This window comes from Anabrus simplex, chromosome 8 (assembly GCF_040414725.1).
Source record: "Anabrus simplex isolate iqAnaSimp1 chromosome 8, ASM4041472v1, whole genome shotgun sequence".
NCBI classification, from domain to species: domain Eukaryota; kingdom Metazoa; phylum Arthropoda; class Insecta; order Orthoptera; family Tettigoniidae; genus Anabrus; species Anabrus simplex.
In genome coordinates this window covers 55,336,098-55,356,175 of record NC_090272.1, presented here as the reverse complement: position 1 = coordinate 55,356,175, position 20,078 = coordinate 55,336,098, and the positions used below count along the sequence as shown (strand labels likewise).

Sequence of the window (20,078 nt, the reverse complement as noted above, 5' to 3'; positions counted from 1 at the left end):
CTTTCATCAAAATAGAGTTCTGCCCTTTGCTTGTGGAGAATGTTTGTATGAATGTTACTTCTGTCTTTATCCAAAACAACTATTGATCTATGGCAGCAATTGACTGTACATGAATACTGACAGTACCTCTGCTTTAGGTAAGTTTAGCGTAATTTATTATGTTCTCGTTAGGTTTATTTTTTTTACCGGGTGAGTTGGCTGTGCAGGCAAATGCTGGGGCTGTACCTTAATTAAGGCCACGGCTGCTTCCTTCCCATTCCTAGGCCTTTCCTGTTCCATAGTCGGAATAAGACCTATCTGTGTCGGTGCGACGTAAAGCAACTAGCAAAAAAAGAAGTTTATTTTTGAAATGTTTCTCTCATTTTTCTACAGATAAGTGACCCTTATCGTTGGCTTGAAGATCCAGATTCTCCAGAAACAGCCAAGTTTGTGGATGAGCAAAATGCTGTTACACGTCCATATCTAGAATGCTGCCCAGTTCGAGCTGAAATCAATTCTCGTCTTACACAACTGTGGAATTATCCAAAATACTCTTGTCCAAACCGCCGTGGTAGTAGATACTTCTTCTATATGAATTCAGGACTACAAAACCAAAGGTAAGGTACTGATTTTCTAATTAGCATCAATTGGGAATGACATATTTCTTACGTGACTAGGCATAATTATCCAGATAACATTCAAAGGAGTGTAATTATATGGTAGAATTTAAAATATCTTTAAGAAGTTTTAGATATTTGTGAAACTCTGATTGTCAAGATTTTGTACATTGCAGGCTTCCAAATTAGTGTTTTGTGATCTCCCGTTGGAAATTAATGTATTAATTAATTTTAATTGTAACATCTTGTAGGTTTTTAAAAGTTCATTTTTAACATTAGGGATGTCAGCCTTGATCTGGTGAGTTTATATTGAAGGATAAGGAACAGGAAACTTCTGGTAAGTTGCAAAGGCAAATGATTATCTGTCAAACCAATAATAGCTAGTGTAGGCTAAACAGAATCATAATAAACTAGGAAAGCAGGGGAGGACATTCAACACTTAATAGGAGATACTGGGAATTGTAGATATTTGGTACATACTTTACAGAGGTTAGAGGCCAGGGGAAGCCTTTGTGTAGAAAATGACACATAAACTCACCAGAAACGAGAACAGATAAAACTGAAGAAATTTTCTCCTCTTGACAACGTCTGTACTTCAGTGAAGTGGTTACAAAAGTCATCTCTACTCTTGAGGAGTTACACCTGACAATAGATATAAAATTTCCCTGGGAGTGGCAGCCTAAATATGGTACTCTTAAACCTGCCACAGAAAAAGTTAGGGTGTACCCTGCAAGCGACGTGCAGCTCCTTGGGTGCTCAGGGAACTGTGAAAAATGGGTGACCAGTAGCCAACTTCATGAAGGTGGGCATAATCGAACTTATGACCCTGACAGGAAAGAGAGAAGTGGATGATTTTATGGAGATAGATGGGTATAGAAATAATGGGGTTGAGCGAAGTTAAATGGAAGCAAAAGGAAAAAAGAGAATGAGGAAAGGATATACACTAGACTGGAATGGTGGCAGAGAGGCAAAAAATGGAGCGGGCCTGATAATTTCAAAACAACTGGAGGACTTTGTGGGTATGGTAGAGGACATCAGCGACAGGATAATGAAAATTAGACTGAGACTGTGGAACAAAGTGAAGGACTGCATACAAGTGTATGTGCCACAGACAGGGAACAAAGAGGAGGATATTGAGGAATTCCTGGAGAAACTAGAAAAAGTAATAACTGATGTGGAAGTAATTATAATGGGAGACTTAAATGCAAATGTTAAAAATGAGACAAGGAAAGAAAGAAGTAATTGGACCATGTAGATATGGGAACAGGAATGAAAAAGGAGAGAAACTAGTTAAGTTTTGTGAAAGGAATGATTGTGGGTAACACATGGGTTTGGAAAAACAACAGGAAAATGACAAGATATGGCTGGGGTGACAGAAAAATAAAAGCAGTAATTTATTACTTTCTGGTGGAAAGGACAAATCACTGATGGTTGATGGATGTAACAGCTTAACCAAGAGAAGCATTCCGTGTAGATCATAGAGTTGTGATAGCAAAAGTGAGAATGGAAAAATTGAGGGAGATAACATACATACATACATTATCAAATATCATTATAGACTGTTATGCCTTTCAGCATTCAGTCTGCAAGCCTCTGTGAATTTATTAAACGCTGCCACAATCCTCTATTTGCAACTAGTGCTGTGGCCTCATTTAGTTCTATACCTCTTATCTTTAAATCATTAGAAACTGAGTCTAGCCATTGTCATCTTGGTCTACCTCTACTTCTCTTACCCTCCATAACAGAGTCCATTAATCTCCTTGGTAACCCATCATCCTCCATTCGCCTCACATGACCCCACCACCGAAGCCGGTTTTTGCGTACAGCTTCATCCATAGAGTTCAATCCTAAATTAGCCTTTATCTCCTCATTCTGAGTACCCTCCTGCCATTGCTCCCACCTGTTTGTACTAGCAATCATTCTTGCTACTTTCATGTCTGTTACTTCTAACTTATGAATAAGATATCCTGAGTCCACCCAGCTTTCGCTCCCGTAAAGCAAAGTTGGTCTGAAAACAGACCTACCTAAAGATAGTTTCGTCTGGGAGCTGAATTCCCTCTTGCAGAATACTATTGATCACAACTGCGAGCTCACTGCATTAGCTTTACTACACCTTGATTCAATCTCACTATATTACCATCCTGGGAGAACACAACCTAAATACTTGAAATTATCGACCTGTTCTAGCATTGCATCATCAATATGACATTCAGTTCTGTTGAATTTCTTACCTACAGACATCAATTTAGTCTTCAAAAGGCTAATTTTCATACCATACTCATTGCACCTATTTTCAAGTTCCAAGATATTAGACTGCAGGCTTTCGACACAATCTGCCATCAAGACCAAGTGGTCAGCATAGGCCAGACTGCTTACTACATTTCCACCTAACTGAATCCCTCTCTGCCACTTTATACCTTTCAGCAGGTGATCCATGTAAACTACGAACAGCAAAGGTAAAAGGTTAGAGCCTTGTCCAACCCCTGTAAGTACCCTGAACCAAGAACTCATTCTACCATCAATTCTCCCTGAAGCCCAATTGTCAACATAAATGCCTTTGATTGATTTTAATAATCTACCTTTAATTCCATAGACCCCCAGTATGGTAGCCTCGGTACCCTGTCATATGCTTTCTCTAGATCTACGAAACATAAACACAACTGCCTATTCCTCTTGTAACATTTTTCAATTACCTGGTGCATACTGAAAATCTGATCTTGACAGCCTCTCTGTGGTTTGAAACCACACTGGGTTTCATCCAACTTCCTCTCAATGACTGTTCGCACCCTCCCTTCCAAGATGCCACTGAATACTTTGCCTGGTATACTAATCAGTGAGATACCTCGATAGTTGTTGCAATCCTTCCTGTTCCTTTGCTTATAGATAGGTGCAATTACTGCTTTTGTCCAATCTGAAGGTTTGTCGGTTAATCCCGATAAGACGGAGCTTGTGGTATTTACCAAGAGGAGGAGGCTAGACAGACTGTCAGAGCCTTTCCTATTTCGGAAAAAATTAGTTAAGACAACTTCGGTTAAGTACCTAGGGGTAATCCTTGAGGCAAGACTGAGTTGGAAGAAACACATAGATCATAAGGTGGATAAGGCTCGCAAAATTATGTGGGCCTGTCGCAGGGCTGTCGGGAAGACTTGGGGCCTAAAACCTAAGGTGGTCCAGTGGCTCTATATCTCCATTGTACGGCCCACGATCACCTATGCATCTATAGTTTGGTGGCCAGGCTCAGAGAGCAAAACTGTGAGTACCAAGTTAAACAGTGTCCAAAGACTTGCGTGTCTAGGAATAACAGGGGCACTGGATACTACACCATTATGTGCAATGGAGGCCATCCTAGGTTTTCCCCCATTACATTTATATGTTAAAGTAATAGCGGGAATGAGTGCCTATCGCCTTTGGTCACTCGGAGGATGGTCCTTCAAAAACCCGAATAGAGGTCATGCCTCTATTCTTACCAGGCTTCACCAGACTTGCCCTATGACAATGATGATCGGGGATCTGATGAAGCCTAGCTTTAATTTGAATTATAAATTTACAGTGGTGATACCCACAAGGGAGGAGTGGGCCGCGGACGCTGGGGCCCGTCTTAAGTCTGGGGGCTGTACGTGGTACACGGACGGCTCGCGGACGGAGACGGGCACAGGCGCCGGGGTCTGGGGGCCTAAGACAGGGCTCTCCCTTCCTATGGGTAAATATGCTACTGTTTTCCAGGCTGAAGTATACGCAATACTAGCCTGTGCTGTAAATATATGGAATATGCCTGGACACAGAAGACATATCACTATTTGTAGTGATAGCCAGGCAGCGCTAAAAGCACTATGTGCAGTTAAAACAACATCAAAACTGGTATGGGAATGCCAAAGGATGTTAGATCAGCTGTGTGAGCTTAGCTCAGTTACCCTATTATGGGTTCCTGGGCACACAGGTATCAGTGGAAATGAAGAAGCTGACAAACTAGCGAAACAGGGCTCAATGGGTTCCTTCATAGGACCAGAGCCCTTCCTGGGAGTGTCACTCCGAAGTGTGAGACTGGCAATATCCCAATGGATAAACCAGTCTCACCTAGATATTTGGAAGAGGTTAACCATAGCAAGACAGGCACGTGAACTTATCAAAGGGCCTAGTCAAAGCTATAAAAAGGTCCTAATGAATTTGAATAGGACCAGAATGAGAATGGTAGTTGGACTGTTAACAGGCCACAATACCTTACAGAGACACCTACACATCATGAAAATCACCCAGGATCCGATGTGTAGAAGATGCGGTAAGGAGAAGGAGACCTCCGCGCATGTGTTATGTCAGTGCGAGGCTTTTGCAAGCACTAGACATCGATTCCTGGGCTCACATTTTGTGAGCCTGGAGGACATCAGGAACGCCAAAATCCGGACACTGGTATCCCTTATAGGAGCACTAGGGCTGGACTAGGCAAACCCGTCCAAGGGGCACAAAGGGTCTTCATAGACCTACGTGTGGAGCTCTGCGAAAACAGGGCTCACCCATTTCTTATCTATCTATCTATCTATCTATCCAATCTGAAGGTACCTTATGAACACTCCATGCTGATCTTACTACCCTTATGAAGCCATTTCATCCCTGCCTTCCCACTATATTTCACCATTTCTAGGTCTCATTTCATCTATTCCTGCTGCTTTATGACAGTGGAGTTTATTTACGCCCCTTTCCACTTCCCCCAGCGTAATTTTACCAACATTATTTTCCTCCTCCCCACGAGCTTGGCTGTTCGCAAACACCACCGGGAAGATATCCTCTTTTACGTTGAGAAGATGTTCAAAATATTCCCTCCACCTCTCCAGTGGTTTCCTGGGATCTCTTATGAGTTCACCTGAATTACTCAAAACGCTGTTCATTTCCTATTTCCCTGCTTTCCTAAGATTCTTTATTACTGTCCAGAAAGGTTTCCCTGCTTCTTGACCTAGCCTCTCCAGGTTATTGCCAAAGTCTTCCCTTGACTTCTTTTTGGATTCAACAACTATTTGTTTTGCTCTGTTTCTTTCATCTACGTACAAATCCCTGTCTGCCTTGGCCCTTGTTTGGAGCCATTTCTGCTAAGCCTTCTTTTTACGTTTACAAACTGCTCTCACTTCATCATTCCACCTTTTCCCATCTTTACACACAGTTGTTCCTAGGCATTCCCTTGCTGTTTCTACTACAGCATCCCTGTATGCCACCCATTCTCTTTCTACATCCTGAACCTGCTTACTGTCTACTGTTCGAATCTTCTCACTTATCATATCCATGTACTTCTAATTTCCTCATCCTAGAGATTTTCTATCCTTATTCGTTTGCAGACGGATTTCACTTTCTCTATCCTAGGCCTAGAGATACATAGTTCACTACAGATCAGATAGTGGTCTGTATCATCGAAAAATCCCCGGAAAACTCGTACATTCCTAACAGATTTCCTGAATTCAAAGTCTGTTAAGATATAGTCTATTATGGATCTGGTACCCCTAGCCTCCCATGTGTAGCGGTGAATAGCTTTATGCTTGAAGAATGTATTTGTAACTGCTAAACCCGTACTTGCACAGAAGTCCAGTAAACACTTCCCATTCCCATTAGCTTCCATATCTTCCCCACATTTACCAGTCACCCTTTCGTATCCTTCAATTCTATTTCTAACTCTTGCATTGAAATCGCCCATTAGCACACTGCTAAACCCGTACTTGCACAGAAGTCCAGTAAACACTTCCCATTCCCATTAGCTTCCATATCTTCCCCACATTTACCAGTCACCCTTTCGTATCCTTCAATTCTATTTCTAACTCTTGCATTGAAATCGCCCATTAGCACTGTTCTATCCTTGCTGTTGACCCTGACCACAATGTCGCTCAATGCTTCGTAGAACTTGTCAACTTCATCCTCATCTGCATCCTCACATGGTGAATACACTAAGACAATTCTCGTCCTAATTTCTCCAACTGCTAAATCTACCCGCATCACTCGTTTACGTGCCTAACAGAAACTATGTTGCGTGCAGTGGTATTCCCGATGAACAGCCCTACCCCATACTCTGCCCGTCCCTTTCTAACACCAGTCAAGTACACTTTATAATCTCCTACCTCTTCCTCGTTATCTCCCCTTACCCGAATATCGCTTACTCCTAGCACATCCAGATGCATCCTCTTTGCTGACTCAGCCAGTTCTACTTTCTTTCTTCCATAAGCCCCATTGATATTGATAGCCCCCCATCAAATTCCATTTTGTTCGCCAAGTTGTTTCCAAGGAGTCCCTCGCCTGTCAAATGGGAGTGGGACTCCGTTACTCCCATAGGTCCGAGGCTTGCTTAAAATGTTCTGAGCTCGGTAAATTCATAAAGCAGGATAAAAGTGTGGAAATTAAAAGACAAGAATGTGCAGGAAGAATTTCTGTAGAGACTGAAACAGCAAATTACAGGTACAGAAGTAGGAAATGGGAAAGATAAATGGTCATATTTTTCAATTTTCTTGTTCAGACTTATTGTTGCGAGACCGTCAGAATTGGGAATGGAAAGGATCTGGTCATGCCGTTCTTAGATCTAAGAAAGGCGTATGATAGTGTTCCCAGGGAGAAGGTTTGGGAAACCATGGTCAAAAAGAGACTGGGTACACAAACTGTAGAAACAGTACAAGTTATGCACAACAACTGCGTCAACAGCATACAGACTTCGGTGGGAAGGACAGACTGGTTTAGAAATGAAACTGGACCAAGATGGGGGTATGCTGTCACCTCTTTTGTTTCTAATGGTTATTGAAAAAATTGTAAAGGAGACAAAGGAAGCATATGGGAATAAGGAAACGAAGTTACAGTATCACTATTTGCAGATGATATTGTGGTCTGGGGAATGAACAGTGAAGAAGTACAAGAACAATTTGATGTATTGAACCAGGAAATTGAAAAGTATGGTATGATGATTAGCGTAGAGAAAAGCAAGGCCATGGTGATATCAAGAAGAGAAAGACAAGGGAAAAGCAATGTAAAAATTGATGGTCAAAACCTTGAAATTGTAAAGTTTAAAATACCTGGGGAGTGAATTAATGCAGAATAGAAGGCTGGCCATGGAGGTTAACAAGACAGTGCAACAGACTTTGTCTGGAATAAAGAAGTGTAAAGAGATAATGTACAAAATGTGTTATGTATCCATATTGACTTATTCTGCTTGAGGTGTGGACAATGAAAAGTAGGGTGGAGGGTAGAATTCAAGCCAGCAAAATGAAGTACCATAGAAGTATGATAGCAAAGAGAAAGAAAGACAGCTTGAGAAATGAAGAGAAGGAGAAAGGTTGGAATGGAAAACCTAAATTAGAGATTTGTTAGGAGTAAACTAAGATGGTTTGGACATATAAAGTGGATGGAGGAGAAAAGACCAAAACAGATGATGGCGGTTAAGTTCGAGGGAAAGAGAGCGAGAGGGAGACTTAGAACAAGGTGGAACGATTCAGTAAAGAGGAGTGCAAGAAGAAGAAACCTGGATTGGGATAGAATGGTGAAAGGAGAGAGGAATGGTGAAGTGCCATAAATGCTGTGATCTGACAGGAGCTGGATGGGGGAAAGGATGACTACAGTGGTCTAATTTTCATTTTTTTCTTTGATATGTGTATTGAAGCTACCATTAGTAGATAACTAATGTAGATTTGATTATACTGGGTGTAATGAAATTCAGTACTTAAGCTAAACAAAAACTGAAATGTGTTTTATATAATCATTGATTACAGAATGATTTCTTAGTTCGAGTAGTTACAGGGGTTAGGAAAAGCTGTAATCTTTTATCTGTGTTGTTCATAGTTTACATGGATCATTACTGAAAAGTATAAAATGGCAGGAAATGATTCAGAGAGGTGGAAATGTAGTAAGCACTTTCGCCTGTGCTGATGACTTGGTCTTAATGGCTGTGCTGAAAGCCTGTTATTTAATATCTAGGAACTTGAAAATAGATTCAGTGAGTGTGGTATGAAAATGGGCATTTTCATGAGAAAGTAGATTCAGTGAGTATGGTATGAAAATAGTCATTTTCATGACTAAAACTACATCAGAAAGGAAGAAATCTTACAGGACCAACTATCAGGTCAGGATTGCAAAAGTGCAGCAGGCAGATCATTTAGGATGGGTATTCTTCCAGGATGTTAGTATGGTAAGTGGAATAGAATCAAGGTGTAGCAAAGCTAATGCACTTGTGGTCAGTGGTATATTGTAAGAAAGAAGTCGGCCTCATGGCAAAACTATCTTTACAGTGGTCTTTTTTAAGACGGATTTTGCTGTATTAGGAGTAACAGACGTGAAACTAACGGGATAATTGTTGGTAGATACAAACAAGCGAGGATAATAACAGGAGGGTGCTCGGAATGTGGAGATAGACCAAGTTAGGATGAAGCTGTATGCATAAGCTAGCTTGGGTGGTGGGGGTCATGTGAGACTAATGGAGGAGGATAGGTTTCCTAGGAGAATAATGGACTCCATCATGGAGGTTAAGAGAAGGATTGGGAGACAAAGATAATGGTTAGACTTGGTTTTAATGATTAAAAGATGAGAGGTGTGGAAATAAACATGGCCACAGAGCTAGTTACAATTAGAGAATTGTGGAGGCATTTAGGTAGTTGTTCACAGGCTTGCAGACTGAATGCTGAAGGACTTAAGTCTGTAATGAAGATGATAAATATCCATAGGTTACAAATAGGTTACTGACGTACTTCTTAACGTAATGAATGAAATGGAATGAAACAGACACATTTTAAATTGTAAACCTGAACAAAAACTGTTCAAAAGTGTGATCTCCTGCTGCAATACTAGCTTATTCTCCCAACCTCACCCTGCTTGACTCTTTATGTGGAAGAACTTGAAGAGCCTGGTGGATGAGACTCCAGTTGAAGCTGAGAAGCAGCTCATTGCTCGGGCGCTTGGAACTCCTTTAGTCTCTACCACACATGTCTGGAGTCTTTGAATATGTAAGACAGGCAGTGACATGTGAGTGAAGAGCTTGTAAGTGCATGGGTTGAAGCTTTTGTGCAGTTACTGTTTAAGTGAAATGGCATTGTGCCTATCTTCAAAATCAGGAAAGTTCACATGTAGTTTGAAATTTACACACTTCATGGTTAGAAACAACAATGTTTAGAGAATTTTTCCTCTCAAGAAATTTTTGGTGTTGGTTAGATTGACACTTTCACAGTACAGATTTCTCATGAGTTTATGGCTTGTAAAATTAGACAAACTGCTGGAAAACATTTTGTGATGACTTTGTTTGCTTCCTCAGGAGTGTACCATAACCAGCTATGATTGTTCTACATTTTAGAATTAGTTTCCCTGCAGTTAATTTTGTTTCACACATTTGCTTAAAACAGATATCATGTCTATTTTTAATGTTTTAATGAGGCATGTACTAATTTTCTTTGTAGTGATAATTTTTGTCTGAGCCTAATTACATTAGAAAAAAAAAATATTTATCACCTGGAAGGAGGGGAGAAAGAAAGATGAGAAAGAACTGTGCCTGTTGGTAGGTCATGTGACTATTGTAATGGTTATAATATCAGATCAAGTAGACAACAAAGTTTGCAGTACATGCATCATGTAAGTTCAGTGTTGGTAAAGAACTCGCTTGTGGTGATGTGATTTGGAAGGTAGTTGTAAGGATGTTGCATCTTCTCGTGAGGCAATTCAGTCCACTGTTGTTATGACTGGCTCACAATATCCTGTAGATTGGAGTTGACGTCTGAATTGATCCCATACATAACGGGCGAGTTGGCCGTGTGGTTAGAGGCTCTCGGCTGCGAGCTTGTATCTGGGAGATAGTGGGTTCGAATCCCACTGTTGGCAGCCCTGAAGATGGTTTCCCATTTTCACACCAGGCAAATGCTGGGGCTGTACCTTAATTAAGGCCACGGCCAGTTCCTTCCAACTCCTAGGCCTTTCCTATCCTGTCGTCGCTATAAGACCTATCTGTGTTGGTGCGACGTAAAACCACTAGCAAAAAAAAAAAAAAAAAAAAAAAAAAAAAAAAAAAAGTGAGAGATCCCGTACATGTTGTACTGCGGGGACATATCTTGCCGCAGGAGTACTTCAACATGACACAGGCAGTTCATATATATGTGTTCGTATGTAGATGAGCATTATCTTGTTAAAATGCCACATACACTGAAGTAACGCAGAAAGACATAGAATATAGGTGGCGACATACGGTTGTGCTCTCGATATCCTGCAGATCGACACTGGGTTGGAATTGATGTGAGCTGATCCTGTACGTGTTCTATCAGGCAGCATTACTGGCCACAGGAGTATCTCAACGTGACACAGGCAGTCCATGTACTGTATACACATACCCTATGTAAATATGGGAAAGGAACAAACAAGAGTCAAATAAAACAAACAGTTCGAATAAAGTTGAAAAACTAATGTTCAATAGCTGCAGTCGCTTAAGTGTGGCCAGTGTCCAGTTTTCGGGAGATAGTGGGTTCGAAACCCTCTGTCGGCAGCCCTTAAGATGGTTTTCCCCATTTTTACACCAGGCAAATGCTGGGGCTGTACATTAATTAAGGCCAACGCTGCTTCCTTCCCATTCCTAGACCTTTCCTATCCACTTGTCGCCATAAGACCTATTTGTGTTGGTGCAATGTAAAACAAATAGTAGGAAAAGCTAATGTGTAAGAAGATAGAGCAATACATTGATGAGCCTATTGGTTTGAAGATGGCAGTATATGAAGATATGAATTTTTTTTGCCCTTTTGTATTTTCATGTTTTCTTTGTCTTCTCTATCTGTTCCTGTCTTCTTATGCTGACCTGTTTATCTGGTGTCTGCTGCTTCGCTGTTTCGCTAATGTTCGTTCAGACGTGTTGTGGTATGACATGGTATTTTTCAGAAATCCAGTAACTATTTGGATGCCAGATGCTTTGGGGTTGTTTTTTGACATTTGGTGCACAATACAGGATCCTCCCTTGGTATAGTATGTCATGGTCAACCAGATTCTCCAAGACGTGGTAGTACCCTTGTGGACACAGCTCTTTCAACATTGGGCCACTGTGACATCTGAAAGCACTACTTGCCTGGCAGTTGTGTATTATGGCTGCACACTTCTTTGTGTCCTACGGTGCAGCCCGTATCAAACTCTTCCAACTGCTAGGATTCAGAGATCAGAGATGTAAATTTAGAAAAGGTATTTTAATTTTTGAAGGGCAGGAAAGAGTCCATTTGACACTCGGTATGGTATGATTTCAGCATGTAAAAGATCTGTGGCGACACATTTATTGTTACTCAGTCATGGGTTGCCCAACAGAGGTCTGGTTTCCACTGCGATCTGATAGAGTAAAAGTGAATGTCAAAATTCAAAATTAGATGACATCAAATCAGATCAAAATGCCTGCACACAGAAGTTGAGGTATGATGATGATGATTATGTGATACTCATTTGTAGTATGCACATGTACTCAGTTATGTCCAAATTTGACCATTTCTTCTGGTGCATAACTTCCTTTTGTCAGTGAATGTAAATGTTGAGTTGATGAAACTGTATATGTTAATTGTACAGAAAAGTCACAAATATTATCCTGTTCTCATTCCCATATTAATGAAGTAGTCTTACATTTGTTGTAGTTGCCAGAAGTACTATTTAATGTTAATCCCTCTTAATTTTAACCTTCCATTTATGTTTTCAGTGTGCTATATGTTCAAGACTCATTAGATTCTGAAGCAAGAATATTTTTGGATCCGAATTTACTGTCGGAGGATGGTACTGTAGCTCTATCAAGAACCTGCTTTTCAGAAGATGGTGGTACCTTTGCATATGGCCTCAGTCGGAGTGGATCAGATTGGATCACAATTCACATTAAGGATGTGGAAACTGGTAAGATTTCTGGAAGGTAGACCTCAAAATACTTGTTTAATGTATCATCCATCTCTAACTACAAACAAAACTTCACTCTTTACTATCTCTATTTAAGTAATGGAAAGTGAACAAACAGGCATTTGTAGAAAACATACTGTGTGTTGTGGACACTGATCTATAATTTTCAGGATCTCTGTTCATCGTGTCTTGCATCATTCCATCTATTCGATAGGTCATTGTATGAAGTCCCTCCACCAATTTTTATCCTGTTCTGTCTTCAGTTTCCATGGTTTGCCAGTCTGTACCCCTCATCTCAATGTCGGACCTTGCCATGTGTCTATACCTCATTCCGGGCCTTGCTTGTGGTCTTTTGCCTTCAAGTTTTAAGTGAAATATTTTTGTTAGTTATCTGTTATATGTCCATCCTTTGCAATTTTCCAGATGTTTACCAGGGATGACACTGTGGTGTCTAGTAATCTATCAGCTTGCCACATTATTTTTTCGATATCTGATGAGTTGGTAGGGCCAACCTGTAGACAGTTCTGAATTTGAAGTGCCTTTGATTGCTTTTTATTATCTACCCTTACTCCCGTAATCCCCCAGTACGGCAAACATTTTTTCTCTTGGTACTTCGTCATAATATACCTTCTAGATTATAATCATCATCATCATAATCATCATCACAATCACCATCATTATTGTAGCAGCTACTGCCTTATAGGCTGGTATGAGTTTTCTCTTTATCTTGTTTCCAAATCTCCTTACTCTTGCTCCTTATTTTGTGATTCATTTTCTAAATAATTATCTGCTACTTGATTACAGCTTTCTCTTATGTTTTTATGTAAGCAAGGTTAGTGGATCAGCTTTTCTGTTTTCAGTATACAGAGTTTCCTTTTCTTGATCATTTTTGTGATTTCCTTGGTGTATGTTTTTCTTTCTTATTGTTATGTTCTCTTTCTTTATAAATCACATACAAAAGGCCCTGGGACTTTGGTAGTTATTGTACGAGGGGGGGATCAAATATAAAAGGCATTTTATTTTTTTATATAAATTCTTTTATTGAAAAACACAAGGCAATTACAATTTATTTTTCCACATAGTTTCCTGCTTTGGAAATGCATTTGACCTACCACATGAGCAGCTTTTTGATTCCCTCATCATAGAAGGAACAGGGTCGTGTCACCAGCCAGTTGCGCACAAAGTTTTCCACACTCTCCTCATCTTAAAATCGTTGCCCTCCTAGAGCTTCTCTAAGCGGTCCAAACAAATGGAAATTGCAGGGCGATAAGTCCTGGCTGTAAGGAGGATGATCAAGTGTAGTCCAGTGCATTTCCTGTAGCTTGGAGACAGTTAGAGCTGCGGTATGGAGCCGTGAACTGGAGGTGGATGACCTGTTGAATCGGTTGGTCTCGTCTTTTGCAAGGATATGCAACCCTCGCCTTGTTCAACAGCTCACAGTAGTAAGCAGCATTGATTGTGCGTCACTCATGCCCATCGATCGTCGTTGCAATCGTGTTGCTGATTTTCCACAAGTTCTTGTCCTTCCTTGAATTTTTTATGCCAGGCAAACAAACGTGTCCTTGACAATATTTGATCACAGAACTGTGCAGTCAGTCTCTGCCAAATTTCCGCCGCTGTAACTCCTTCACGAGCAAGAAATTTTATAATTATGCGTTGCGCAATGGAGGGATGCACCTGTTGCTCCGACATCGTGAGTGTTACTGATGAAACGGCGGGAAATATCTAACAGCACGCTCTCTCCACTCGTAACAGTCCAGCCTAAGCATATCAGAAGCGCGGGCCAGTCCTACCAACTGTTGATGTTCAGGAACAAAAATCCCGTTTACATTTGCTCGACCTTTGTATCACATATACGCTATTGGAGTTAATTTCATAATTAATTACCCGCTTCCAGTACATTGAACAAATTGTGCAGATGAAAATGAAGACATTCTGAGGTCTCTTAAAAACTGTATAGGTTTTGGGTGGACATTAAACAATATAACATTTCTGTTATAATAATAATAATAATAATAATAATAATAATAATAATAATAATAATAATTATTATTATTATTATTATTATTATTATTATTATTATTATTATTATTATTATTATTATTATTATTATTATTTACATTGTTGATTTGGTATATTTCAGGGAAGGATTATCCAGAAGTTCTTGAAAAAGTGAAGTTTTCTCCTATAACATGGACTCACGATAACAAAGGCTTTTTTTATGGGGTAAGTATAAAGCCTCCAGTGCTCCTTGGTTTTTAAAAGATAATTGGATATAGTTGATATGCTACAGATGCATGTGGCTTTTCATCACTTATTAGTTGAGGCGGTCTGCTCCAAAACTAGTCTTAACTTCCATAAGTAAGTTTTCAGGAAAAGCTAAAAACATGTAATTTTTGTAGTGTACATCCTATTTCGGAAAAGTTCCAGTACTGAGGTCATAAAAAATAGTTGCACCTACCAAGTAATGATGTTAGCTCCTGTCGAAGTAGTCCCCTTGGCTATCTATACACAATTGCCAGCGTTTTTGAAGGTCTTAGAAGCAAGCAGGTAAATTGTCAACTGCGATGCTTGTAAGCTCATGTGTCGCAGCCTGTTGGATGTCTGCAATATCCTGATGAAGCTTTCCATTCAGTTGCAATTTCACTCACGAAAACAATAAAATATTGCAAGGTGCGAGTTCAGGCAAATATGGTGGATGTGAAACGATAGTGACAGAATGTCTGGCTAGATACTTGGTAACAGATAAAGCAGTGTGAGGTCTTTCGTTACGTTGAAGGTTGAGTCAAATGAAGTTTATTTTATGTAAAGGTCTTTCGTTGTTGTTCAGTAAGAACCAGTCCTGCGACTGCCACAGATCAGGGTGGCGACGTCGAATTGCTTGTCGCAAATGTTTCAAGATTTCGATGTATAGAGTTTGGTTCACTGTTTCACCTGGTGGAACGTAGTCATGTCAAAAAATGCGATCAACCTTGTCTTTGTTCTTGAAGGTTGACGTTTGGCTTTTTTTCGAGGCTGGTGATCCAGGACTCCGCCGTTCTGCACTTTGACGCTTCGTGTGGGGGTCATAGGGGTAACACCAACTTTCATCCCCAGCAATAATCTTTGTTGGAAATGTGGGATCACGCCTGGCCCTATCCATTAGTTCCGCAGAAATTCTTAGTCTTTCCTCTTTCTGGTCGTCTGTTAGGGTGTGCGGGAAGAGTTTTGCATTCAGTTTCTGTTTCCTTAAATCATCGCATAAAATCTTATGACTCACGTCACAATTCAAATGAAGCTCTTCTGATATCGCATGCACAGTTACACGATGGTCTACTTGCAATAACTGCCTTCCACGCTCCACATTTGCATCAGAATGTGCTGTAGATGGGCGGCCAGTTTTGGGATAGTCGTGCACTGAATCCCTGCCTTCCCCAAATCTTTTGTGCCACTCGAACACACGACTTCTTGACAGAGCATTGCCTCCATATGCTTGTGTAATCATTGTCCATGTTTCACTAGGGGGTTTTCCTGAGCTTAATGCAGAACTTAATGTTCACTCTTTGTTCTCAATTGGCGTACGTTGTGTCACCGACGCTAAACCAAACAGAGTGTTGCTAAGTACAGTCCTGCCACCTAGTGCGTGTGCTTGGAAACATGGCCAAGGCCATCTCGGAATGTATACATACCAAGTAACATAAAACCAACATTTGTTCCTTTGTTTGCATTGCAACCTCAGAAATACAACACTTGTCCAGAACTTTTCTGACAAAAGGTGTAATTCTCACATATTTAATTGTATTACCATGGATTCAAGTCATCTTATTGAGGAATTATAAATATAATTATTAGAATATCAATTAGACCATCTAGTGACCATATAAAGTATTTTACCTTGCATAACTTATTTTAAAAACAAGGAAAGAGGAAAAATTGTGATAATACAATCATGCACTTTTCTCCTATCAGTATAATGATATTTACTAATAAATTTAACACATCCCTCCTCTGAGAACCACCACAAAGAACTTTTGTTTCTTCAACAAGTTTGTTTATGTCTGTCGGGACAGGTGAAAGTTGTGGAATAACAAGTAATTTAGCTCATAGCTGCTGGAAATACAGGATAATTTCGTACAAAATAATTCACGAAACTCTATCAAATCTTCAAGAATAACTTGAAGGGCTATCAAGCTCTGAGTTTTCAGAGATGAAAATGGTAAAACTGGCCTTATCAATGCAGAAAACTGTGAAATACTGGCAAAACACTTTGAAAACATTCTGAACTGTCCGGAACCAAACCACAAATTAAAATTTCCAGAGATTCATGAAAACCTAAAATCTGATTTGCCGCCAACTGTCGAAGAAATTAAAGATGCAATTAAATCTCTAAAATATAATAATGCTAATGGGGAAGATTCCATGACAGCTGGACTTTTGAAATGGTCAGAACCAAAAATGATTGAAGATTTACAAATAATTTTTGAAGAAATTTGGAAAACAGAAAGGATACCAGAAGAATGGAAAGTGGCTCTAATACACCAATTACATAAGAAGGGTAACAAGCAAGATGTCGACAGCTGTAGAGATATTTCTCTTCTACCAATTGCTTATAAAGTATTCACAACAATATTACTCAACAGAGTACAATCTACACTGACAGTCAACTGGGTGAATATCAAGCTGGATTTAGAAAGGGCAGGTCCTGCTCTGAACCGATATTCAACTTGAAGTCAGTAATTCATCACAGACAAATGAACTCGAAAGATATAGTTATTACATTAATTGATTTTAAAAAAACTTTTGACTCTGTTGATAGAGCAATCTCAGAGAAAACCATTCGTGAGTTTGGAGTTACAACCAAATTGGCAAACCTGATCCGCAAAACCCTCACAGACACTCAAAAGTTAAATTTATGGGTGAGATATCGTGATCTTTTAAAATGAAAACGGGTGGCAAACAAGGTGGTGGCTTATCTCCACTCCTTTTCAACTGTATATTGGAAAAAGTTGTGAGAATTTGGAATAAAAAACTGAAGCACCATAATATATTACCACTTATGCTGGGGAGAAAGAACAAAGGTGTTGCAATAAATTGCCTAGCTTTTGCAGATGATTTTGCCATATTCTCTGAAAGCCTGACTAATGCAGCAATACAAGTAAATCTTCTGGAAGAGACAGCCAACATGGCAGGCTTAAGAATTTTGCCAGAGACAACAAAATTCGTGATGAATATAAAAAATGCTCCAAAATTGCTAGCAACAGATGTTGGTTCAATTGAAATGGTAAAGCAATTCAAATATTTGTTGGAAACAATCCAAGAAAATGGTTTGGAAAAATCTGCTATAGAGGCAAGGATACACAAAATGGAAAGAGCATATGGTATAACAAAAAATACATGCAGCAAAAAATGTTTATCTAAAAATCTTAAAATAAAGCACTACAACACAGTTGTGAAACCAGAATTTTTATATGCCAGTGAATGCTTAGTACTCAATTATAAACTTGAAAGATTTGAAGTACTAGAAAGAAGAATTATAAGAAAAATATTAGACCCTCTAAAAACTACAGAATTTTGGAAATTAAGAAGTAACAAAAACATTTATCAGAACATAGAAAACATATCTATAATAGTACGGAAGAGGAGACTGCTACTTTTTGGACATATTTACGGAATGGACGACAGTAGACTAACCAAAAAGATCTTCACCTATCTTTGGAAGAAAAAGTCAACAACCACCTGAATTCAAAAAATTGAAAAAGACTTGGAAAGAAATATCAGAGAAGGAAGAAGAGGTAATGGGAAGATAAATTTTCAGGAAGAATGTTTTGAAGATGGAAGGATTCGAAGGGAGGAAGGCAAAGAAAACTGGCACAAAGTGGTTTGAAGAAAGAAAAAAGAAACATAGTGAAACAATGAAGGAATATTGGAAGAAAAGGAAAGAACAACAGCAAAGGATGAAGAATTGAAATTGGAACGTGGTCCTTAGTAGGCCCTAATGCAAGAAGAATAAGAATTCAAGCTTGATACTTGCATTATTTACCCATGGGTAAGAGAATATTGTTTTCAAGTTATATCAGTTTATCACACTTCCATCAGAACTAGGACAACTTATCCAGTAGTCGCATTATTCACTTCATCACCTAAACCTCGGGTAGAATATCTGTGTTGAACTGCAGAAGATAGTGGTTTTCGAAACCTGCAGTATTTTTAGGAACTTGATGAATAGTTATTTGAGGCACCCATAACATAAGAAAAGTGTTGTGGTATAGTCAAGCGGGAGCAGCCATATGACAACATGATACAGTTGATCTGGATTTTGGCAGATTAGATGAATAGCCAGATTCCACAGGTGCTGAAGATAGGGTCGGCGGAAATAAGGTCAAGTCACATGCTGTTACAAAGCTAATTTGTAATTTCATGTGACTTTTGATACCTTGATCATAGCCATAAGACCTCCAGTTTTATGTGGAATCCGAACTACAGGAGCACAATATTTCATTTCTAAAATCCTACTTGCAGTGGCCAAGATCCAAACTTTGGTTCCCTTGGTGAGAAGCCAGTGACAGTGTTCTGCTTCAAGAAGACTTCCTCTCTTGGAATACAGTTGCATGTACTGCTCTCATGTCCTGTATTTCTCATATTTTTAAGCATGTGATATTCCTGTTCATAGGCTGTTGCCTCTTTCTTACATGTTAGTACTAGGTTTAATGTACTTGACATGCTTTCTTTCAGAGATATCCAGATCAGGTCGGGAAAACAGATGGTTCAGAGACTGTGTCTAATCAACATCAGAAATTATATTACCACAGAGTTGGCACACCACAGTCCGAAGATATTTTGGTTGTAGAGTTTCCTGATGAACCTCTGTGGAGAATGTACGTAATTGTTAATATTTATTTTACTAATAATTGATCAGTTAGTACACAGAATAGTTTCTGGTTGAAGTCTTGATGAACATTTATTGTTTCCAAATACTGTAGCTGAGAAATAGTATGGTTTTATAAACAGTGTATGGGCTCTCAGCACACAAATTATAAATTTATCAGTTTATGGCTGGTTGCTAAGTTATTTAGAGCAATAAACTAGCTTCAAGTTAGTTATCTGTGAGTTACTTTTACAGAGTTTGAAACTGAACAATAAATGCATGTTGACCATAATTTAATGGTGTTGAGCTACTTGTGCTCTTTGTAGCATAATTTTGTTAGTTTGGTTATCTTTGCCTGTTCTTGGCTACTTCAGGTAATTTTGGTATTAATTTGATTTTAAAGGCAATGTTTTGTACAGAGGTGCAAAGGTGAGTGATTGTGGAGAGTGGCTAATCATCACACCACAGAAGGACTGTCGTGACAACCTCTTGTTCTTCTGCCATCTTGCGAAGCTCCCTGATGGAATAACTGGCAAGCTGGAGCTCACTCAAGTTGTGCACAAATTGGAAGCAGACTATGAGGTATGGTGAGAATAGACAGAATGATTGTATATGGTAGATATCAACAAGAATTTCTTTAAGGAAGGATGAATGAGAGAGTGAATATGGTCACAAATTAAATTACTTTAAGGATAGGAAGTTCTAGTTGATGGGTTAGTTTTTGGATAATGACAACAATAATACCATCTAGCAGGGATGACTAGCAGTAGAAGAGATGGAGCACACCTCAGCTTACAATT

The 20,078-nt window shown here is 39.4% G+C and overlaps 1 protein-coding gene across 6 annotated transcripts in view; it reads left to right on the top strand.

Moving 5' to 3' along the window:
• The window catches only part of LOC136878769 (prolyl endopeptidase), a 133,406-nt gene that overhangs the window by 54,643 nt on the left and 58,685 nt on the right, over positions 1 to 20,078 (top strand). For all 6 annotated transcript variants that reach the window (XM_068228984.1, XM_067152233.2, XM_067152230.2 and 3 more), the window contains exons 3-7: positions 373 to 596; positions 12,247 to 12,434; positions 14,578 to 14,660; positions 19,146 to 19,288; positions 19,698 to 19,860. In XM_068228984.1, coding sequence (XP_068085085.1) covers positions 373 to 596; positions 12,247 to 12,434; positions 14,578 to 14,660; positions 19,146 to 19,288; positions 19,698 to 19,860 — 801 coding nt within the window. The remainder of the gene's footprint in view (positions 1 to 372; positions 597 to 12,246; positions 12,435 to 14,577; positions 14,661 to 19,145; positions 19,289 to 19,697; positions 19,861 to 20,078) is intronic.